This window comes from Rhinatrema bivittatum, chromosome 19 (genome assembly GCF_901001135.1).
Source record: "Rhinatrema bivittatum chromosome 19, aRhiBiv1.1, whole genome shotgun sequence".
NCBI lineage: Eukaryota > Metazoa > Chordata > Amphibia > Gymnophiona > Rhinatrematidae > Rhinatrema > Rhinatrema bivittatum.
In genome coordinates, this window is record NC_042633.1 from 1,457,299 (window position 1) to 1,481,957 (window position 24,659).

Sequence of the window (24,659 nt, forward strand, 5' to 3'; positions counted from 1 at the left end):
CAAGTCAGTCCCTCAGACTATTTAAAAGCAGAAGAGATTTTCCTGTTTTTTTTTTCTTAACAGGCAGCCGAGATCACATTCCTCACCCTGCTATAGCAATCCTGAAAATGGAAGAGCCTCCTGTCGGCGACCAGCCGGAGGGAGGGGAGGAGGAGACTGACAGCGATAACTTCTCGCATGCTAAACTTACTGGCTGCGGAGTAGTTTTGACTTCCCATGTAGAAGGTGAATCTTTTACTGCTGGCTTTCAAGGGATTTTTCGCTGCTAATTCTTGTCTATGCAAGAAGTGAGCACGCGGGATTTGGCGCGTTTTGAACACACTTCCTCCCGTCGTGTGCACTTTCATTACGCCGCCACGTTTTGTGTCTTGTTTACCACATTGCTGGTTAACCTGTTTTTCTTTGCGCGCGAGTGAAGGGAGTGCATGATGCAATTCGAAGCACATTGCTGCACACGTTTTTGTGACATCAGGCCCTACATCATGGGAATTCAGTTGCTTTAAGCGGACGGGGTCTGAGGTTCAGGGATTTCCAGGGTTTTTGGAGAGTGACTGTAATCAAAAAGAAGGGAGCCATTGCAGAGACTGGAGATGAGGATGAGTTGCACAGAACCAGCAGGAGGAGGTCATGTGCTGTTCATGTGCTGTTCCCTTTGCATTCAGGCAAGCCAGTCCACACAAGTGGGTTATGCACTCCAACCAGCAGATGGAGACAGAGATCACTGATTCGCTGATGTCACTCACATATAGCCTGTGCAAGGCTATATGTGAGTGACAGCCTGCCAGTACTCTCAGCCTGCCAGTACTCTCCGTCTCCAGCAGATGGCGGACGTGCATACTTATCTCCAGCAGATGGCGGACGTAGGCCTGCCAGGATTGGGGCAGGTTGTTGGAAACTCCTGAGGTGATGGCAGGGCTCCCTCCCTCAGTTGATCCACTGTGAGGTGAAGGCTAGCAGCCCTCACCTCACAGTGAAGGACCGCACCTGGAAGCAATCCACAGGCAGTGGATTGCTTCCAGGTGCGGTCCTTTTCTGAGCGACTGTCTGTCTTTTCCTCTTCCACTGGTTGGACCTTGCGGTTATTGGGCCAGCGGGGGGGGGGGAGGTGTGCTGGTCATGCTGTGGTCAGATGTAAAAGTTTTGTTCTGTAGGGCCATCCTTGTTCCCACTTGGCTAGAATCGCACTTGCTGAAAAGGGGCTGGCAGAGATTGCAGGGCTGGCAACGGCAGGAAGATGGCAGCATTGGCAGAGGATTGCAGCATCAGCACAGTTCTTAACCGCACGGCGGGAAGCAGATGACCGCCATTAGGCCGGCAGCAGGCAGGACCAAGTGCGACAGATGCCCAAGATGGCGCCGGGCAGTCAGCACGGGAAGCAGCTCCTGATTTGTATTGCCTGCCACATGAGGGCAGGGCAACTGAAACGCTCCCTCAGTCTGTGCCAGAGGTGTGTGGAGACACAGAGAGAGGTGCCCCAGGGAGATTTTTCCCAGTCCTTGATGGATGACTGGGTTGGGGTGGCCTCCTGGGAGGGGGATGGAATCTGCGGACCTCTCCATCTGGAGGGAGAGGAGCTCGCCCTTCCTCCACTATGGCCAGTTTCACTGGTGGCTGAGGGAGTGGGGTCATTGCCCGCTCCACTGATGCTGGGCATGGATCGTTTGGCCCTTTCATGGTTAGAACTTTTCAAAGGGCTGCAGTCCTTTTGTGAACAGCAGGAGGTGCTGCGACCAGGGAAGCCTTCTCGCCTGATGTCGCCCTCCCTGAGGGGCAGAAAGCATCCAGCCACTCCCTCCTCCCCAGAAGAAACAAGAGGACTGAGTGGAGGAAGAGCAGGGTATCTCGGAGGATTCCTGGGAGGCGTCGGAGGCAGATGTCGGGGAGATTCCTCCAGACATGGAACCAGATAGAAACGTGCTGCAGCTATTTCATAGGGATGAGCTGTCTGGACTGATAGCTTAGACGCTGGGCTGTGAGGAAGTTGCTCCAGATCCAGCTAAAATGCAGAAGAATTTGCGCCCGGTCACCTTGCGGAAGGCCTGCCGTTCTACGGTGCAGGAGCTGATTGAATATGGCTGCCTATTTCTAAAAGTGGATGCACCATTCTGATGGAAGGGGGAGGGTTCCAGAAGGATGCACAGGATCGAAAGACTCTGCTTGCTGCTGCATGGAGGCCACGACCAGCTTGCAGTTCACCTAGGAAGTGCTGGGAGAGAGTGGGCCTTATTATTAGAAAAATTAATAAAAATGTTTTATTATAAAGCCCAGGGCTGCCACCTTAGCAGATGCGGGCTACGACCTGGCATGTACGGTGGCTCGTGGGGTGACTTAGGTCATAGCAGCATGGCGTCTTCTCTGGTTGCATAACTGGTCAGCTGATACCATTTCTAAGCCTAACTTGACAAAGTTGCCTTCTCTTCAGGGATGAGTTACAGACAGTGGTGAATTGGTGGGGCGATTCCAAGATTCCACGGTTGCCAGAAGATAAGACGTTGACCCCTTGCTCCTCCTCCTCCAGAAGTTGCCTTTGCAGCTCTCATCATTTTTGTCCCTTCAGAGGGTCAGGGAGTCAGAGATCCTTTCGGTCAGAGAAGTTGGGTAAAGATGCGTCCGGTTCTTCCCAGTGAAGTTTTGGGAATCCCCCATCCAGTACCAGAGATAGATAGACGCCTATTGCTTTATTATCAGAGGTGGACCCAGATCACTTCCGATCAGTGGGTGCTGGAGGTGGTCAGAGACGGCTATACCTTGGAGCAGATGCCTTTATGGTTTCCCCATGTGGTTCCATAGAGAGCAGTCGTACCGGCCACCTTGCAGCAGCTGGTCGCTTTGAATGCTGTGGAGGGTATGGGGTGCTATTCCATTTATTTTGTGGTTCCCAAAAGGGAGGATTCATTTCCACCGGTTTCCAAATGGAAATCTTGTGGTCACTAATTATGGTGGTGCCTAGCTTCACTCAGGCTGACAGAGGCCTAGCTGCATATACCCATTTGCAAGAAACATCAACAGTATTTTCAGTTTGCAGTATTAGGCCACCATTACCAGTTTCAGGCGTTGTCGTTTGGGTTGGCTACGGCACCCAGAACCTTTTCTGAGGTCATGATGGGGATAGCAGCAGCACTTTGCAAACAAGGCATGTTAGTCCATCCATACCTGGATGACTGGTTGATCAGGGCCAAGTCTGCAACAGAGAGTCAGACAATGTCTCGCAGGGTCATTCAGTTGCTTCTGGAGTTGGTGTGGCTGGGAAATCTGGCAAAGAGCATATTGCAGCCCTCTCAGAACCTCTGGAGTATTTGGGGGTACAGTTTGATACTGCGCAAGGCAAGGTTTTACTCCTGGAACAGCATATTCATGAGCTGTAGGGGCAGATATGAGACCTGAGAGTGGCATTCTGGCCGATGGTATAGGACACCCTCGGCTGTTTGGGTCAATGGCAGCAATGTTGGAGGTAGTTCCGAGGGCACATGCATCCTCTTCTAAGATTGTTACTAGCCTGGTGGAAACCTCAATCCCAGGAGTACGGAGTTCGTCTGGCCCTGCCGCTAGAAGTAAAACAGAAGTTGCTCTGATGGATGCAGAGAGATCATCTCAGCCAAGGAATGGATTTGGAGATTCCTGATTGGATAGTGGTCATGACAGATGCGAGTCTTCAGGGTTGGGGTGACCGATGTCAGGTGTTAATGGCACATGATGTCAGACAGTGCTACGGCAGTAACCTATATAAATCATCAAGGGGAGAGCTCAGCGTCAACAGGTCTCATTGGAAATAGACATGCCACTACTATGGGCAGAGCAGTCACTGTCGGCCTTGCATATTTATTTATTTATTTATTTATTTATTTGTTTTTATATACCGCCGTTTATCAAGATATCACGTCGGTGTACAGAGAACATATTAACATACACCTTAGCGTTATAAATAGAACGCCTTAGCTTTATACATGGAACGCCTTAACTTTATACAAAGAACAAGATAGTAAGAGTTAAAAAACTATACTCCAAAGAATTATATATAAAACAATAATGTAAAAGTAAAATTAAAATTAATACAATGAACAACTTAATAATGAGGGGGAGGCAAACAAGGCTTAAGTAAATTAAATATGCGTGGCAAAGGGTCAATAATAGATATACCAATTTAGGATATTACATATAAATAGCTTAAAATTAACATTGGTGGAAGTACATTAGTATGACGGGGAAGGTAGGGGGAGTGGGATGGTAGGAGAGAGAGTAAAAAGTTGGGAGAGAGAGGCTGTAACAGGCGTTACATGTTAGGGGAGGCGATAAGTGTGAAACAAGAGGGCATCATTAGGGCTGGGTGACAAAGATATCCCGGGATAGTGGATACCTATGTGAACCTCTAGTGTTATAAGGTGAAGAGAAGAGAGGGTGAGAGAGGCAAGATAAAGAATGAGAGAAGTGGCAGATGGAAACTATGGAGGAGGAGACTGGAATCATGTGTAAGCTTGAGTGAATAACCATGTCTTGAGTTTTTGTTTGAATAACTTGGTGGACAGTTCTAGACGCATATCATGGGGGGAAACAATGTGCAGATGGACTATCTCAGCTGTCATGCTTTGGATCCAGGAGAATGGGTCTGGCAAATGAGGCCTTTGAACTCCTCACCTCTCAATGGGGAGTTGGATCTGATGGTGAGCTGTGGAAATGCGAAGGTGCATCATTTTTACAGTTACACGCAGGAATCTCAAGCGTTCAGAATTGATGTGCTAGTGCAGACTTGGCTGTGGGAGAAGTTGCTCTGTGTTCCCTCTGTGGTCGATGTGCAACATAGGAAAATTAGTTCTTACCTGATAATTTTCGTTCCTGAAGTACCAAGGATCAGTCCAGACTGCTGAGTTATGCCTCCCTTCCAGCAGATGGAGTCAGAGAGAACTGAAAAAGAGCGCCACCTATATACCCTGGTGTGCCACCTGCGATCCCTCATTATAATCGATATCAAAGCAGAATGAGAAATGTATAGTAAGATCAAGTCAAACAACAATTTTGTATACCAGAAACTTCTGGACTCCCATCGGAAGTGCCCAACAAAACTATCTAACAGCTGCGCAAGAAACTTCGAAACCTGCAATGAAAACAAACATCAGAAACAGAGAACAGACAAGCGGGACTCCTACTCCTTTGGGCGGGCGTCTGGACTGATCCTTGGTACTACAGGAACGAAAATTATCAGGTAAGAATTAATTTTCCTTTCCCTGTACGTACCAGGATCAGTCCAGACTGTTGGGATGTACCCAAGCTGCCCTAAAGGGGGTGGGATCTGGAGAGTCCCGCTCGAAGCACACTGCTGCCAAACGAGTCGATCTTCGGATCCCGAACATCCAATCGGTAATGCTTGGCAAACGTGTGCAAAGTTTTCCAAGTAGCCGCCCTGCAAATCTCTTGAGGAGAAACACATTCACTCTCTGCCCATGCTGCCGCTTGGGAACGCAGAGACCTTAAGGGCCTTAAGACCCTCCGGAATGGCACGCCCATGACAAATGTAAGTTGAAGCAATAGTGTCCTTCAACCAGCGGGCGATAGTAGTCTTAGAAGCCTTATTCCCTTTCTTGGGACCACTCCACAAGACAAAGAGATGGTCGGACAGTCTAAAGGGATTGGTAACTTCCAAGTAGTGCAACAGGACTCTTCGAACATCCAACCACTTAAGCTCCTTATCCTGAGAAGCATCCCTATCCTCTGCGGAGAATGCCGGCAACTCAACGGACTGGTTGACATGAAAAGCCAAAACTACCTTTGGCAAAAAGGAAGGAACGGTGCGAAGAGACACTCCCGAGTCAGAAATGCGCAAGAAAGGCTCTCTACAGGACAACGCTTGAAGTTCAGAAATTCTTCTAGCAGAACAGATAGCCACTAGAAACACCATCTTGAGCGTTAAATCCTTGAGCATAGCTCTTTTTAACGGCTCGAAGGGGGAAGAACACAACCCACGAAGAACCAAATTCAGCCTCCAAGACGGACAATAGAACACACTGGCGGCCGTGTTTGACTCCCTTCAGAAATCTGGCTACATCTGGATGTAAGGCGATGGAGGTACCATCAATTTTGCCACGGTAACATCCCAAGGCTGCTATCTGCACTCGGAGGGAACTATACGACAAACCTTTCAGACCCTCCTGTAAAAAAGCCAAGATATGAGACACCGTAGCCCGGCGCGGGGACAACCTCATCCCCTAGTACCAAGAGTCAAATACCTTCCACATTCGCATGTAAGCAACTGAGATGAATGGTTTATGAGCGTGGAGGAGGGTAGTAATAACCGCATCTGAGTAACCCTTCTTTTTCAACTGCCGCCTCTCAAAAGCCAAGCCGCTAGACAGAAGCGATCTGCCTGGTCGAAAAATACTGGGCCCTGCCGAAGCAGGTGAGGCAGGTGACCGAGGCGTAAGGGACCGTCGACCGCCACGTTGATCAGATTTGCAAACCACGGCCTCCTTGGCCACTCTGGTGCCACTAGAATGACATAAGAACATAAGAAATTGCCATGCTGGGTCAGACCAAGGGTCCATCAAGCCCAGCATCCTGTTTCCAACAGAGGCCAAAACCAGGCCACAAGAACTGGGCAATTACCCAAACACTAAGAAGAACCCATGCTACTGATGCAATTAATAGCAGTGGCTATTCCCTAAGTAAAATTGATTAATAGCCATTAATGGACTTCTCCTCCAAGAACTTATCCAAACCTTTTTTGAACCCAGCTACACTAACTGCACTAACCACATCCTCTGGCAACAAATTCCACAGCTTTATTGTGCGTTGAGTGAAAAAGAATTTTCTCCGATTAGTCTTAAATGGGCTACTTGCTAACTTCATGGAATGCGCCCTAGTCCTTCTATTATTCGAAAGTGTAAATAACCGAGTCACATCTACTTGTTCAAGACCTCTCATGATCTTAAAGACCTCTATCATATCCCCCCTCAGCCGTCTCTTCTCCAAGCTGAACAGCCCTAAACTCTTCAGCCTTTCCTCATAGGGGAGCTGTTCCATCCCCTTTATCATTTTGGTTGCCCTTTTCTGTACCTTCTCCATCGCAACTATATCTTTTTTGAGATGCGGCGACCAGAATTGTACACAGTATTCAAGGTGCGGTCTCACCATGGAGCGATACAGAGGCATTATGACATTTTCCGTTCTATTAACCATTCCCTTCCTAATAATTCTTAACATTCTATTTGCTTTTTTGACTGCTGCAGCACACTGAGCCAACGATTTTAAAGTATTATTCACTATGATGCCTAGATCTTTTTCCTGGGTGGTAGCTCCTAATATGGAACCTAACATCGTGTAACTACAGCAAGGGTTATTTTTCCCTATATGCAACACCTTGCACTTGTCCACATTAAATTTCATCTGCCATTTGGATGCCCAATCTTCCAGTCTTGCAAGGTCCTCCTGTAATGTATGACAGTCTGCTTGTGATTTAACTACTCTGAATAATTTTGTATCATCCGCAAATTTGATAACCTCACTCGTCGTATTCCTTTCCAGATCATTTATATATATATTGAAAAGCACCGGTCCAAGTACAGATCCCTGATAGGGATGTGAATCGTTTTCCATATCGTCTTAACGATAGAAATCGTGTGGCAGGGCAAGAAAATCGTCTTAGGCACGATTTTTTAGTTAAAAAATCGTTAAAAATCGTTTTTTCCGATTAGTGCGCACTAACTCGAGTTAGTGCGCACTAACGGGAGTTAGTGCGCACTAACTGGGAGTTAGTGTGCACTAACTGAAAATGATACAATTTGACACTTTTCAGGTCAGTTAAGGTCAGTTTAGGAATGAATATGTATTCCTATTGGCTGCCCTCTTATTTATTCATGTTACCAAGTTTCCTACTGACAGTATATGGGGGATGGGAAATGGAAACAGTTGGTAGCTTGACAAAACAAGTAATGTGATCAGTCAATGTGACTAGAACTTGTGCCCTAACCCTGATACCAGGGGTATTGTGATCTTCCTGCACACAGTGCCCTATCCCTATTAATACCAGGAGTGTTGTGATCTTCCTGCACACAGTGCCCTATCCCTAATACCAGGGGTGTTGTGATCTTCCTGCACACAGTGCCCTATTCCTGATACTGGGGGTGTTGTGATCTTCCTGCACACAGTGCCCTATTCCTGATACCGGGGGTGTTGTGATCTTCTTGCACACATCCCGATATCAGGGATAGGGCACTGCATGCAGGAAGATCACAACACTCCTGGTATTAATAGGGATAGGGCACTGCATGCAGGAAGATCACAACACTCCTGGTATTAATAGGGATAGGGCACTGCATGCAGGAAGATCACAACACCCCTGGTATCAGGGATAGGGCACTGTGTGCAGGAAGATCACAATACCCCGGAGGAGTGAGGGTCAGGCAGCTCCCCCCTGTCTGTGAAGCCAGCCTCTCACTAGTAATGCAGGGAGGGAGCTGTCTCAGACTTCACCATCCTCCCCCCCCCCCTTACCCACACACCATTCACTAGCTGGGACATGGGGGAAGTCAGGAGTGAGGGTCAGGCAGCTCCCCCCTGTCTGTGAAGCCAGCCTCTCACTAGTAATGCAGGGAGGGAGCTGTCTCAGACTTCACCATCCACCCCCCCCCTCACCCACACACCATTCACTAGCTGGGACATGGGGGAAGTCAGGAGTGAGGGACAGGCAGCTCCCCCCTGTCTGTGAAGCCAGCCTCTCACTAGTAATGCAGGGAGGGAGCTGTCTCAGACTTCACCATCCTCCCCCCCCCCCCTCACCCACACACCATTCACTAGCTGGGACATGGGGGAAGTCAGGAGTGAGGGTCAGGCAGCTCCCCCCTGTCTGTGAAGCCAGCCTCTCACTAGTAATGCAGGGAGGGAGCTGTCTCAGACTTCACCATCCTCCCCCCCCCTCACCCACACACCATTCACTAGCTGGGACATGGGGGAAGTCAGGAGTGAGGGTCAGGCAGCTCCCCCCTGTCTGTGAAGCCAGCCTCTCACTAGTAATGCAGGGAGGGAGCTGTCTCAGACTTCACCATCCTCCCCCCCCCCCTCACCCACACACCATTCACTAGCTGGGACATGGGGGAAGTCAGGAGTGAGGGTCAGGCAGCTCCCCCCTGTCTGTGAAGCCAGCCTCTCACTAGTAATGCAGGGAGGGAGCTGTCTCAGACTGGTATCAGGGTTAGGGCACTGTGTGCAGGAAGATCACAACACTCCTGGTATTAATAGGGATAGGGCACTGTAAGAGATGACTGTAGTAGATTGAATAAAGATCTGATGTTTCTGCTCTCCTCACACCAAACAAAAACAACACACAAGCAGAGAAGCCCTTCTTACAAAGCTGAGCTAGTGAGTTAAGTAGGAGGAAAAGTAAACATACTGGTGCCAGTGTGGCTACTTAAAAAATACACTTACCAACAATCAATTACATATATTTGAACTGTGTACAGTTCCAGCCAGGACCACCTTTCTAAAATGCACAGTGATTGGCAAATTCAACATGCACTAGCATTTCAGGTGCCTGCTAACAAAAATAATAAACAAACAAGTTCTAGTCACGTGAGTGCTGATCATTACATTACTTTTTTGTCAAGCTTCCAACTGTTTCCATTTCACATCCCCCCAACCATATTGGTAACATCAATAGATAAGAGCACAGCCAGCCAATAGGAATACATACATACATATTCATTCCTAAGTGACCTTTACTGACCTGGGAAGTGTGAACACTTTGTTTCATTTTCTGTTGGTGTTCGTTAGTTTCCAGTTCCATTTCCCATCCCCCCAACCATCACCTCAGTGGTAACCTTGGTAACATCAATAGATAAGAGGGCAGCCAGCCAATAGGAACACATATTCATTCCTAACTGACCTTCAGTGACCTGGAAAGTGTTTATTTGTATCATTTTCAGTTAGTGCGCACTAAATCGAGTTAGTGCGCACTAACGGGGAGTTAGTGCGCACTAACTCGAGTTAGTGCGCACTAACACGATTTAACGATTTTTAACGATAAATCGTTAGAATTTCTATTGTATCGTGTTCTATAACGATTTAAGACGATATAAACATTATCGGACGATAATTTTAATCGTTGAAAAACGATTCACATCCCTAATCCCTGAGGCACGCCACTGTTTACCCTTTTCAACTGAGAAAATTGACCATTTAATCCTACTCTCTGTTTCCTGTCTTTTAACCAGTTTGTAATCCATGAAAGGACATCGCCTCCTATCTCATGACTTTTTAGTTTTCGTAGAAGCCTCTCATGAGGGACTTTGTCAAACGCCTTCTGAAAATCCAAATACACTACATCTACCGGTTCACCTTTATCCACATGTTTATTAACCTTGGGTAAATCCATGTTGACTGTGTCCCATTAAATCATGTCTTTCTATATGCTCTATGATTTTGATCTTGAGAATAGTTTCCACTATTTTTCCCGGCACTGAAGTCAGGCTCACTGATCTATAGTTACCCGGATCGCCCCTGGAGCCTTTTTTAAATATTGGGTTTACATTGGCCACCCTCCAGTCTTCAGGTACAATGGATGATTTTAATGATAGGTTGTAAATTTTAACTAATAGATCAGAAATTTCATTTTTGAGTTCCTTCAGTACCCTAGGATGCATACCATCCAGTCCAGGTGATTTGCTACTCTTTAGTTTGTCAATCTGGCCTACTACATCTTCCAGGTTCACAGTGATTTTGTTCAGTTTGTCTGATTCATCACCCCTGAAATCCATCTCCGGAACTGGTATCTCCCCAAAATCCTCATTAGTAAACACGGAGGCAAAGAATTCATTTATTCTTTCTGCAATGGCCTTATCTTCCCTAAGAGCCCCTTTAACCCCTCTGTCATCTAATGGTCCAACCGACTCCCTCACAGGTTTCTTGCTTTGGATATATTTTAAAAAGTTTTTATTATGACGTGCCTCCTGTTTTTATTATGACGTGCCCCCTGTGGGATTTGATCCGAAGCAATATCTTTCCCATCAGTGGCCAGGGTGGAAACACGTAAAGGAGAGCGTGCGCGGGCCAAGGAAGAACGAGGGCATCTACTCCTTCCGACCCGTGCTCTCTTCTGCGACTGAAGAAGCAATCTGCCTTCACATTCAAGCAAGTTGTCATCAGGTCCAACCTCGGTGTTCCCCACCGTCGGATGATGAGCCGTAGTGCTTCGTGTGACAGTTCCCATTCTCCGGGATCTAGCTACTGGCGGCTGAGAAAGTCCACCTGAATATTGTCGACCCCGGCTATGTGGGATGCTGCTATGTGAGACAGGGGTTGCTCCGCCCAATCCATCAATCTGCTCGCTTCTGATGCCACCAGGCAACTTCTGGTGCCCCCTTGTCGATTGATATAAGCCACCGTTGTCGCATTGTCGGACAGGATCCGAACAGCCTTGTGTTGAATCAGAGGGAGGAAGTGGCGCAACGCAAGGCGAATGGCTCTGGTCTCCAAGCGATTGATGGACCACTTGGTCTGAGGCAGGGACCAAAGACCCTGAGCGGACTGAAACTGACAGACTGCTCCCCACCCCGTCAGGCTGGCATCCGTCGTCACAATGATCCAGCAAGGGGGCTCCAAATCCACACCCTGGAGCAAGTGATCCGGTACCAACCACCAACTCAGACTGGACCTGGCCGGCTCGAGAAGCGGCAAAGGTAACTGGAACTCCTCCGATTTGGGATCCCAACGAGAAAGTAGTGCTGCCTGCAAAGGACGCATATGAGCAAAGGCCCAAGGGACCAACTCCAGTGTGGATGCCATATATCCAAGAACCTGTAAGTAATCCCACACCACCGGTGAGGGAAGGGCCAACAGACGGCGAACGTGCGACATTAAACGCTCCATCCTCACCTGTGGTAGGAAAACCTTGCCCAATCCGGTGTTGAATCTGGCTCCCAGAACTCCAACCTCTGGGATGGAATCAGTTTGCTCTTGGAATGGTTGACTACCCAGCCGAGGGAACTCAGACGGTGCAAAACTGAACGTACTGCCAGCTTGCAGAATATCCGTGATTTGACTTGGATGAGCCAGTCAGACGGTGCAAAACTGAACGTACTGCCAGCTTGCAGAATATCCGTGATTTGACTTGGATGAGCCAGTCATCCAAGTTCGGGTGTACCAAGATGCCTTCCCTCCGAAGGCTCGCTGCTACTACTACCATTACCTTGGTGAAGACCCTGGGAGCCGTCGCTAGACCGAATGGCAGAGCACAAAACTGGTAATGAGACCCCATGATCATGAAGCGTAGGAACCGCTGATGAAACTCCTGGATCCCTATGTGGAGATAAGCCTCTGTTAGATCTAAAGAAGCTAAATATTCGCCTTTGTGGTCGGCCGCAATGATGGATCTCAATGTATCCATGCAGAAGTGTGGGATCCTTAACGCTCTGTTGACTTGTTTCAAATCCAATATCGGGCGAAATGTGCCCTCCTTCTTGGGAATGATAAAGTAAATGGAGTAGCGACCTGTCCCCCGTCGGCTGCGGGGACCAGAACAATGGCTCCTAGGGCCCATAAGCGCAGTAGCGTTTGCAAAATCACTTGCTGCTTCGACAGGGATCCGCTGGGCGAAATAAGAAACAGGTCTCGAAGAGGCCGTGCAAAATCCAAAGCGTAGCCGTGATTTATAATGCCGAGAACCCACTGGTCGGAGGTAATCTTGGCCCATTCCTCTCGAAAGTGAAAGAGTCGCCCCCGACCTTCGGAACCGAGGACTGGGCCAGCGTCCCTTCATTGTGACACCTTATTATTGGAGAAGGTATGGGACGCGCCAGCTCGTGGAGGTCTTCTGCCACGAAAGGAATGTGTCCATGCTTGCGATCTTGTGGGTGTAGGTCATGAAGCGTATGACGCAGTACCCCTTCCTGCACGAAAGCGGTGCTGCCCACGGAACTGACCTCGAAAGGCGCCTGTGGATTGGAATGATCTGGGCTTGTCCTCCGGTAGCTTGAAAACCTTGTTCTCCCCAAAGAGCGAACAAGTTGTTCCAACTCGTCTCCAAATAAAAGCTTACCTCGAAAAGGAAAGGAACCTAGCTGTGCCTTGGATGAGGAATCTGCCGCTCAGTTCCTCAGCCAGAGGAGTTGCCTTGCTGAAACAGCCGAAGCCATGGAGCGGGCCGAGGTGCGGAGAAGATCATACAAAGCATCCGCAGTATACGCTATCATGGATTCCATACGATTCGCCTGCTCAGCCTCCTCCGGAGGCAGCTCCTGAGCCGTAGCAGCTGTTGTATCCAGCGGAGGGTAGCCCTCTGCATCATGCTGCTGCAAACCGCTGCTCTCACTCCCAAGGCTGAAACTTCAAAAATCCGCTTGAGCAGGACCTCCAGCTTTTGATCCTGTAGGTCCTTGAGTGCTGTGCCACCCGTGACCGGAATGGTTGTATGTTTGGCAATAGCCGTGACCGCAGAATCCACCTTGTGGACCTTAAGGAGCTCCAAGGAATCAAGAGGAAGCAGGTAAAGCTTTTCCATAGCCCGACTAACCCGCAAGGTAGCCTCCGGAGTATCCCACTCTCGAGATACAATCTGAAAAAGTTTTGGATGAAAAGGAAATGTCTGCGGCGGAGCCCGGAGAGCACTGAGGCCCTGGTGAAGGATCCGCTAAAGACTGTGGAACTGGGATCTCCAGTTCTTGAAGGACCTGTGCGATCAATGGGTTCAGCTCCTCTTTGTGAAATAATCTGAGTATCTGCGGGTCATCCCCCTCAATGGGATCCGCAGTTCCCACCGCATCCCCCATGTCTGTCTGGGAGTCCTGAGCATGGGGGATCTGAGGAATGGTATCTGTAGCTGGGCCCTGATTTGAAAGCCCCGTAGCCGGGACCTTGTTAGACACCCCTGATCCCAGGCCTTCCTGGCCTGCGGAATTCTTAAAACGCTAAGATGGGACAGGGGACCCCTGCTCCCAGTCAGCTTCAGCTTCCATATAGGCTTTATGGAGCAATAAAACAAATTGCGATGAAAACGGGTGAGGTCTTTTCAAGGGACCTCCTGCTGGGTCCACTGGAGAAAAACCATAATTTTGTAAAAAATCGCAGGGTCTGTGGGGGCTGAGCGCCGGTGGGGACAAGGGGGGAAGCTCCTCTCCCTCCCCCATTGATTCTGCATCACTATTGGTAGGATCTAAGATGGCTGCCGCCGGTGCGGAGGAGGTCAAGATGGCCGCCGCCCCCGAGATCGGGAGCGAGCCTGGCCGGAGCCTGTGAGGGAGAGAAGCAGTTCTGGTAGCTTTTTGCCGCGGAAGGGCTGCTCCCCTGCCGGAAACCGCCTGTCGCGAAGGCCACTCGCCCCCCGGGAATGCACCGGGAGCAGAGGCCCTCGTGAGAGAGGCAGTACCCCGGCTCCCCACACACGGTACAAAGAGTGCCCCGAGGCATGACAGAAAACGCGTGAAACGGGTTCGGGCGGCCAGCCACCCCTTCCGGAGGCCCAGGTGAGACAAGCAGGCACGGGGCAAGAAGTCCGAATTTTTTTTTTTTTTAAACACATCCTGATTGACTGCTTTACTAGTAAACAAAAGGTAATGCTCTTTTTTTTTTTTTCAAAACTTTAACAAAACTCTTTTATTGACATTCAGAACTATTGGAGCCTTCAGAGGGAATAAAACCCTTCTGCCAAAAACTCTCCGAAGAATTTAACATCTCTGGAGCTGAGGGGGAGAGTGACCGGCCCACCGATTAATCCTCCCCCTCTGAATCACCGGGCAGTGTGACAAGGTAGTCCGGGAAAAGGATATAGGGCAATGCCCTGCCTCGCCTGCTAAGGCTCTCAAAGTTCTATAACTATTATCTCAGAGTTGATCTAGTCAGAGGATTTTTTTTTTTTAAATCAAACCTGACAGGAACCCTTCCCAATTTGGAGAGGATCAGGACCGCAGATTATGCTCCCTCATCTGCTGGAGTCAGAGAAATACTGGGGGATCGCAGGTGGCGCACCAGGGTATATAGGTGGCGCTCTTTTTCAGTTCTCTCTGACTCCATCTGCTGGAAGGGAGGCATAACCCAGCAATCTGGACTGATCCTGGTACGTACAGGGAACTGGGTTTGGTTCCACTAATGGCCCTGGATTGGCCTCAAAGGTCAGGGTACACTGATCTCCAGTGTCTGTTAGTAGGCAGACCCTGGTGGTTGCCGATGTGTCAGGGACCCATTCTACACGAGATCTGGATCAATTCTATCTTATGGTTTGGCCCTTGAGAGGTCTCGACTCTTAAAGCGAGGCTTTTCCTTGGCGATGGTAAGCACCTTGTTGCGAATTTGAAAATATTCGATGTCATTGGCATACTTTTGAGTCTGGAGAGTTTTTGAAGATTGGAGCTGAGGTCGGAGGCGCTGATCTCCTTAATCTTGGACTTTCTTCAGGAAAGTTTGGTTAAGGGTTTGGTGTTGAAGGTGCAAGTGGCAGCCTTGGCGTGTTATTGAGGATGTGTTCAAGGTGCTCCTCTTTCTTCGCATCTGAATGTGTCTCGATTCTTGGGAGGAGTCAAACACATTCAACCACCCTTAACGTTTTCCAGTGCCCCTCTGGGATCTTAATTTGATGTTGACTTTCTTGGCTGGTCCACCTTTCATGCTTTTCGACAGCTCTCTTTGTGATTCCTGGTTACACTATGCTCAGTGAGGCGAATTTCGGGACAGCAGGCTCTTTCCTGTTTCCTCTTCTTCAGAGCTGCGATCGGGGAAGACCTGCGCTGTCGGCGCCGAGCCCCGCCGGGGGAAGGCCAGGGATTCTCTCTCCCCACCCGGGGAGACCTCGGCGACGACAAACGCGGCGGAAACTTGTAAGCACAGCCTCTTCTTCTTTAACCTAAAAGAAAAAAACCGCGCCGTGCCGAAAACGGGAGCCCCGCCCACCGATCCAGCTCCTCCAATAGGAGCCAGCCCTTGAGGGGCTTTAAATCTGTATCCAGCCGGCGCCATTTCCTCTTCTTCAGAGCTGCGATCGGGGAAGGCCTGCGCTGTCGGCGCCGAGCCCCGCCGGGGGAAGGCCAGGGCTTCTCTCTCCCCACCCGGGGAGACCTCGGCGACGACAAACGCGGCGGAAACTTGTAAGCACAGCCTCTTCTTCTTTAACCTAAAAGAAAAAAACCGCGCCGCGCTGAAAATGGGAGCCCCGCCCACCGATCCAGCTCCTCCAATATGAGCCAGCCCTTGAGGGGCTTTAAATCTGTATCCAGCCAGGCGCCGTGCGCCGAGCATCGCATGCCGAAGGAGCGCGACAAAGGGGCCTGCCCCTTTGTGTGCCCCTTAGTGTAGCCCCGCAGGACAGCCCTTATCTTGAATTCTGAAACTGCTCAGCCCTTCCGGTTCTCAAGCCGGTCAACCTCCCCACCCCACTTCATTGCGTTTTCAGTCTCTCCCTCCAACTGGGAGCGGCTGTAACCTGTCACAGGTCCCATTACAACCCTACTTCCTGCTCCTACACTGCAGATCATCCAGAGAAAGTGTACTACCGCACTCAGCACTCAACCAGCATCAGACAAGAACCCCCCAGCACTCAGCATTCAACCAGCATCAGACAACAACCTCCCAGCACCCAACTTTCAACTAGCATCAGACAACAACCGCCCAGCACTCAGCATTCAACCAGCATCAGACAACAACCTCCCAGCACCCAACTTTCAACCAGCATCAGACAACAACCGCCCAGCACTCAGCACTCAGCATTCTACCAGCATCAGACAATCCTTGCCTCCAGACCCAATCAAGTGCATCTCAGACTAAACCTCCTCCAGAATTCAACTCATCATGCACACTTACAACATCCCAATCATCCACAACCAAAGGAGAACCCCTTCAACTAACTCCACCAACGTCATACAAAAAAGAATTATCCCTATCATGACATCACCATTGAACCAACTTCTAGGCCTCACGCTACTCTCAGTAACCCTCTTCAATGCGCAATCCTTAACTAAGAAGACACATATTCTCAATGATTACCTCTTGGATTCCAACCCAGACATCTGTGCCATCACAGAAACCTGGTTAAAAAACTCGGACATTGCCTTAACCAACCAACTACCTATCCAGACATATGACATCTTCACCTTCCATAGACTCAAAAAAAGAGGAGGCGGACTTCTTCTAGCCACCAAGAAAGAACTCAGACTGACCGCACATTCAATCAAGACAGAGTCCAAATTGGAATTGGGTCTAGTCAAGTCAAAACATCTACAAATTCTGTTAGTCTACGCTCCCCCGGGAGTTCTAGAAATGGACCCCTCACCTCTCATAGAATCCATCCATTGTGAAATATATTAACTCAGACCTTCCAACAATGATTATGGGGGATTTCAACCTCCATACAAACGCAACACCTCGCTCTGCGAACTGCGAAGCCCTCCTCACCACCCTCGGCGCTATGGGATTCACTCAGACCATCAACAGCCCCACACATAAAGCTGGACACACTCTGGATCTAATATTCATCAATTCTAATTTCACTTGCACAATAGAACCCACCTGTACCCCAATCCCTTGGTCAGATCATTTCCTGATAGAATCTTCCTTCTCCACACTCAAACAGACACACACCTCTCCACACCTTTCTACCATTCAATTCAGGAAAGCACGTCCATCTGATATACTCAGCGATCAGCTCTCCAAAGAACTCTCTAACTTAGACCTAGCTAACCCTGACTCAGCCCTATCCTCCTGGCAAAAGATTACAGAAGCAGTCGCAAACAAATGGTGCCCAATAGTCTCCAAATCAATCAACCCAACAAAAAAGGGAAATCAACCCTGGTTCAGCACTGAACTTAAACAGATGAAACAGGACTTACGCCATAAAGAAAATAGATGGCGCAAAACCCCTAACACATCTACCCTTTCAACATACAAGGGATTATTACATCACTACAGGACCGCCATTCTACAGAAAAAAAAGGAATACTATGCAAACAAAATACACCATTTCCAGTATGATGCCCAGGCCCTATTCGCTTACGTAACACAAATCACTAAATCTACCCCCCCACCTATTCCAGACGAACAAGCTCTTTCCAAGGCTAATGAGCTCGCTTCATTCTTTCAACAGAAGATCTTAAATACCCTCGCCCTCCTTCCTCCAAATACAACACCTCTCAAGTTAGGCGAGAATCCCAATTCTCTTACTAGACCCAAATTTGACAGTTTCGAATCAATCTCCACTAAAGAGATTGAATCCCTTCTAAAAAGTCAGAAACCATCTAGCCATCCGGCTGATAATATTTATTTATTTATTTATTTCGGATTTTTATATACCGACATTCTCAATACAAGTATCAAATCAGGTCGGTTTACATAGAACAATAACTGTCGCAATATAGGCGTTACATTAAACAGCGTTTCTTAACATAAGAGTAACATATAACATATAAATATAAATATAAATAATACAACTTAAATATTACATAGACAATAATAATAATAATAATGATGATAATAACTCGTCAACATCCCATCGAGACTCCTGCTTCTCATCCCAAACGCGATCTCAGGACCTCTGACCAGTATCATAAACAGCCTTCTAACTCAAGGAAGCTACCCAGACAGTCTAAAAACTGCCTCACTCAAGCCCCTCCTCAAGAAACACAACTTAGACCCTAATGTACTAGCTAATTTCAGACCCATCTCTAACCTCCCATTCATTGCCAAACTAACGGAGAAACTGGTAAACACCCAGCTTTCTGAATACGTAGAAGACCACAAGATCCTATACCCTTCGCAATATGGTTTCCGCAAATCACGCAACACGGAAACCCTCCTCATTTCACTTACAGACCATATTATTATGGGGTTAGACAAAGGACACTCCTTTTTATTAGTCCTGTTAGACATCTCGGCGGCATTTGACACCGTCAACCATACCATCCTGCTGGATCGCCTAGCAGATATCGGCATCTCCGGATCTGCCCACAACTGGTTCAAGTCCTTCCTCAGCAATAGGACATTTAAAGTCAAAATCAACAATAAAGAGTCACCCCTAACAAAATCAACTCTTGGTGTACCACAAGGATCCTCCTTATCTCCAACCCTCTTTAACATATACCTCCTCCCCCTCTGCCAACTGTTAACAGATCTCAACCTAATTCATTATCTGTACGCAGACGACATGCAGATTCTAATCCCCATAACAGAATCAATCTCAAAAGTGCTCACCCATTGGAATAACTGCCTTTTATCCATCACTAATCTACTCAACAGCTTAAACTTGGTACTCAACGCCTCTAAGACAGAGCTTCTCCACATCTCCTCAAATGAAAACAATATCTCCCCACCATCACCACACAATTCTCTCATTACCTGTAAGCAGGTTAGAGACCTTGGGGTAATTCTAGACAATCGACTAAACCTAAAGAAAATGGTCAATACAACCTCCAAAGACTGCTTCTACAGACTACAGGTTCTAAAATGACTTAAACCACTCTTATTCTTCCATGACTTCAGGACAGTCCTCCAAGCGCTTCTGTTCGCCAAAATGTAGTGCTCTTTTCCTAGGCCTCCCCAAATCCACTACCAAACCACTGCAGATGATACAAAATGCGGCAGCGAGATTGCTGACCAGTACCAGCCGCGGCGAACACATCTCACCCATCCTCAGGAACCTACATTGGTTACCAGTGAATTTCAGAATTCTATACAAATCAATCACCTTAATTCACAAAACCATCCATCATCAACTTCAACTCGACCTGGAAATCCCATTCAAACTCCACTCCTCTAACAGACCAACTAGAGATATTCACAAAGGCACTCTGAAATATCCCCCCACTAAAGCCTCACGCCTCTCTACGACCAAAGACAGAGCTTTTTCGATAGCAGGCCCATTTATCTGGAATAGCATCCCATCAAATCTCAGATTGGAGCCATGCCTTTTAACATTCAGAAAAAGACTTAAAACCTGGCTCTTTCACCAAGCCTTCGCCGATCCACCAGACAATTACTAGTTGTCCTTCACTCTAACCCGGTCTGGCATTTATACTCACGAACAATGGACTCTGACACTTCCAGGTTAAAGCACCTTTTAAGCTTTTAACCCGTACGCTCTATGGTAACACTTTATATTTATTTCCTGCCTTATCTTCTTTCCAGCTTGTTGCAAGCTTCCAAGTTCTCTTTCCCTGTTGATTGTAACTTTGACCTATTCCTACCTATTGTTATCTTTCATTTACTTGAATTGTTACTCCAGTTATACCCTTGTTAAATGTAAACCGATCCGATATGGTTATTTACTATGAAGGTCGGTATAAAAAACTGTTAAATAAATAAAATAAATAAGATCCATTTTTGGTGATTATCCTGGACAAGGTACACATTAGAATAGTATCTTCCTTCTTGCCAAAGGTGGATTCAGATTTTCATTTGAACCAGTCTATTGTGTTACTTTCCTTGTATAGGGGTATGGATGAAAAGAAATGTCGGAGATTGTGTCCTTTGGATGTCCATAATGATATGGAGATATTTACCTGTATCTGGCCTACTCCATAGCTGTAACCTTAATGATCTCATTTTTAATCAACAGATGATGGATTCATGAATAATAATGAGAGGCAGAGAATGTGTGATGGACTGCAGAAAGAGGAATGGAAAGAGAGAGATCCGTCCAGAGACAGCCCAGATCCTCTAGCTGACTGTGAAGGAAGTATCAGTATAGTAACATCACCCAGGGTGAAAGAAGAAGTCCAGAAAGGAGAGAGCCCATACACATGTCCTGAACGAAGGAGAAATTCCAACCACTGCCCAAATCTTGTGCAAACTCAGAGATTCCATGAAGGAGAGAGACCATTTCAAAGTGCTGATACTTGGAAAGACTTCACTATAAACTCACAGTCTGTTGAGCAGCAAGAAATGATTGAATGTGGGAACAAGTTCACTGAGAGGTCAAATAACACATATATACAACAATATCATAGAGGGAAGAAAACATTTACAGGTACTGAAGGAGAGAAAAAAACCCTTAAGAAAGCAAAACTTACAGTACATAGAAAAATTCATATAAAAAAGAAACCATTAAAATGTACTCATTGTGAAAAATGCTTTTTATTCAGGGCTGAGCTGGAAAGGCATGTAAGAATTCACTCAGGAGAAAGACCATTTCAGTGCCCTGAATGTGAAAAAAGATTTAATAGAAAATCAAATTTGACAGAACATAAAAAAATTCACAGACGAGATCAAGCTTTTAAGTGTACTGAAATTGACAAAAACTTTATAAACAGATCGCGGTCTATAATTCCTGAGAAATGTCAGAAAGGACATAAACCATTTAAATGTACCGAATGTGATAAATGTTTCAGTTAGAAACGTAGCTTGCGCTTGCATGAAATGAACCACACAGGAGAGAAGCCATTTAAATGTTCTGAATGTGATAAAAGCTTCACGCGTAAATATCACTTAACAATACATGAAAGAATCCACACTGGAGAGAAGCCATTTCAGTGTTCAGAATGTGATGAATGCTTTAGTGTCAAATTAAATTGCAAATGCATGAAATGACCCATATGGAAGAGAAACCATTTAAATGCAGTGAATGTGGTAAAAGCTTCTGTCAAAAATCTTACCTTAAAAGACATGAAAAAATCCACAGAGCAGAGAGACCATTTAAATGTTTTGAATGCAATAAATGTTTCTGTGAAAAGTTCGAGCTGCGAATACACGAAATGACACATACAGGAGAGAAACCATTTAAATGTTCACAGTGTGATACATGCTTTACATATAATGCTAAACTAAGAGTGCATGAACGAATCCACAAAGGTGAGAAACCATTTAAATGTTCTCAGTGTGATAAAAGTTTCCATCTCAAATGTGTACTAAGAATACATGAAAAAATCCACTCAGGACGAAAACCTTTTAAATGTTTTGAATGTGATAGATATTTCTATTGCAAATCTGACCTAAGAATACATGAAAGAAACCACACAGGAGAAAAACCATTTAAATGTTCTGAATGTGATAAAAGGTTTCGTGTTAAATCTGACCTAAGAAAACACGAAAAAATCCACACAGGAGAGAAACCTTTTAAATGCCCTGAATGCAATAAATGCTTCCGTCTCAAGCATGCCCTAAGTAGACACGAGAGGAGCCATACTGAAGAGAAACCATTTAAATGTTCTGAATGTGGCAAAAGCCTCAAAAGTAAATCTAATTTAAGAATTCATGAACGGATCCACACTGGAGAGAAACCATTTAGATGTTCAGAATGTGATGTTTCCGGCACAAATCTGACCTAAGTACACACGAACGGCTTCATACTGGAGAGAAACCATTTAAATGTTTTGAATGTGATAAATGTTTTCATCTGAAATCTGGCTTAAGAGCACATGAAAGGACACACGCTGCCTTATGAATGATGTTCATTTCTGTCACAATACGTGCAAAAGAAACCCAATTGGACACACTGATCCATAGAGAAACCATTTACATGATATGAGTGTGATAAATGTTTCGATTTGGAAAAGTCAGCTGCAAAGACATGAAATGATTTGCATATGAGTGAAGCCATTCAAATGCTTTGAGTGTTATAAGTGGTTATGAGTTAAGTTTAAATAATAATGCATGAAATGAATGCACGGAATGACTCAGGACTGCAATATAAAGGAATTTGAGCAGGGAGTGTATATAATGTATCTAGGAGAAATGGAAGATGCAACAATCTGGCACAAATCACTTACAGTCAAGATCGACCAAGAGTACTGCAGGAGATTGAAACTGATATTGAAGAGTGCTTTATCCTCATGGAATAAGAAGCAAGCTAATAGAAACATAGAAATGACGGCAGAAGAAGACCAAATGGCCCATCCAGTCTGCCCAGCAAGCTTCACACATATTTTCTCTCATACTTATCTGTTTCTCTTAGCTCTTGGTTCTATTTCCCTTCCATCCCCACCTTTAATGTAGAGAGCAGTGATGGAGCTGCATCCAAGTGAATATAATAATCAGTTTATAATCTCTGCACTCTTAATATCTGGAAAAATTGAATGTAAGAATAAGAAAACTGCTCCATGCCCCTATAAGAATCAGTGCATGCTGAAATTGGACATTGCACTGAAGGCAACGTGGGCCTTATAGAAAAGGATAACACCTGCAGAGCCATCTCCATAGGCCTCCAAACTTATGGAACTGCATCAACAGACCCGGATAGCCCAAAACTGACAGGCACCATTAGTCTCCATTCTTTAACTTGGACAAGAGCTCCAACAAATAGGAGTGAGTGAGAATCCACCAGCACATGAGGGGAAAGAGAGCCAGAATTTGGAAAACAAGAGAAAAATCTCCATACAGGATCAGCCCAGCTAAGAAGGAAACACTTGGGAAAGGCAGAGTTGTAAGTCAGAAAATTTCAAGTTCGTAGAGTAATTTTTATTTAGGGATTGGAATCAGTAATCTCTTTATTAAGGTATTTTATCAAGCGCAAAGCAATTGGTTTAGTAATGAAGATGGGTTAGTTTACAGTTTATAATTATGGCAACAGCTGAATCAATCATAAACTTGCACAGATTTGTTAATTCACGAATCCTACCAGCTAACTAACCCAATTTTTTAGGATCAGTTCTCTGACCTTTGCAACAGTTTTAGAAGTGAGTCTGTTTTATTACTACACTGACAGCGATTGAAGCACTGTAATGATGTCCACATGCTGGTCAGAGACACAGGGATTTCAGTGACAGGTACAGGGACTTTAGAAGTCAGCTGGGTCACACAGCAAAGAGGAGGCAACTTCATGCAGGAGTCTTCTGCTCTGTTCATGATGCAGAGGGCTCCGGTCAACATTGGTCTACCAATGCAAACGGGAATGCAGGCAGTTTCTGCTTGGATAGCATCATCGGCGATGCTGGTCCCAAGGGTGAGTTCATTGGCTGACCGGGTCCAGGGATGATAGCTGTTTCCTGCTGATGGGGGCTCAGATAATGACGATGGCCCTGCAGCCTTTATAGTAAGGAAATGGGCAGGAGTACATGGCATTGTGATGAGGACCAAACTCAAGCTGTTGATTGGAAGTTTGAGATCGTTGAGAAAATCTTTATTGGAGGGGTCACTGGGAGATGCTAGTGTTTTCCCCAAAAGACTAAATCTAGTCCATGCAGCCAGGCTGATCAGTGCTAGGGTCTGGAATTAGCATTCAACACGATTGCTTCTGAACCATGCCGAAACAAAGACATTGACTCGACTCTGACCTCAGGTAGACTTGGATTTTTTTTGCTGCATGAGAATTTCATGTATTTGTCTTGGTTTTCTAAAGTCTCATTTTTTTGATGTGCAATGTATCTTGGGAACCGCATTGTGTGAGATTGTAGCTTGCGGTATATGAGAATCTTAAAATAAAATAAATAAATAAGCCCTCCTTCCATGGTAAAGATGTAGTGTTTTCTTTCGTAGAAGTTACAAGTATTTCCAGACATGGCTAAAGCCACCCAGAAGGCCAGGAAGCCATTTCTTGCATTCAGAGTAGTTAGAATTGGGAGTGCTGCTCTGACTGAATTTCCCCTGTAGATGTGTCATTAAATAGCAGAGCGTTTGCTTAGGAAACTCCCCAAGGGATGAACTTTCTGAGTAATAAGCCCCTTCAGCCGCTCGCTCCCCCAGTCCTGTTTTAGCTGTCCACTTGAGTGGGACAGAATTGTGCTATTTTGGTTCTCTTAAATATCAGGTCACAGGACCTGCCTGTCTCG

General features: G+C 46.5%; 2 protein-coding genes across 4 annotated transcripts in view; both read left to right on the forward strand.

Moving 5' to 3' along the window:
• LOC115080609 (zinc finger protein 383-like) overlaps positions 1–21,315 on the forward strand; it is a 43,604-nt gene extending 22,289 nt beyond the window's left edge. For all 3 annotated transcript variants that reach the window (XM_029584879.1, XM_029584880.1, XM_029584881.1), the window contains one exon: positions 20,513–21,315. In XM_029584879.1, coding sequence (XP_029440739.1) covers positions 20,513–21,288 — 776 coding nt within the window. In that variant the 3' untranslated portion in view covers positions 21,289–21,315. The remainder of the gene's footprint in view (positions 1–20,512) is intronic.
• On the forward strand, positions 21,293–24,322 carry LOC115080614 (oocyte zinc finger protein XlCOF6-like). The gene is given in 3 exon segments (XM_029584892.1): positions 21,293–21,457; positions 21,460–22,191; positions 22,194–24,322. Coding segments are annotated over 3 exon segments (1,020 nt in total). The 5' UTR covers positions 21,293–21,312; the 3' UTR covers positions 22,337–24,322.
• The last annotated feature ends 337 nt before the right edge of the window (positions 24,323–24,659 follow it).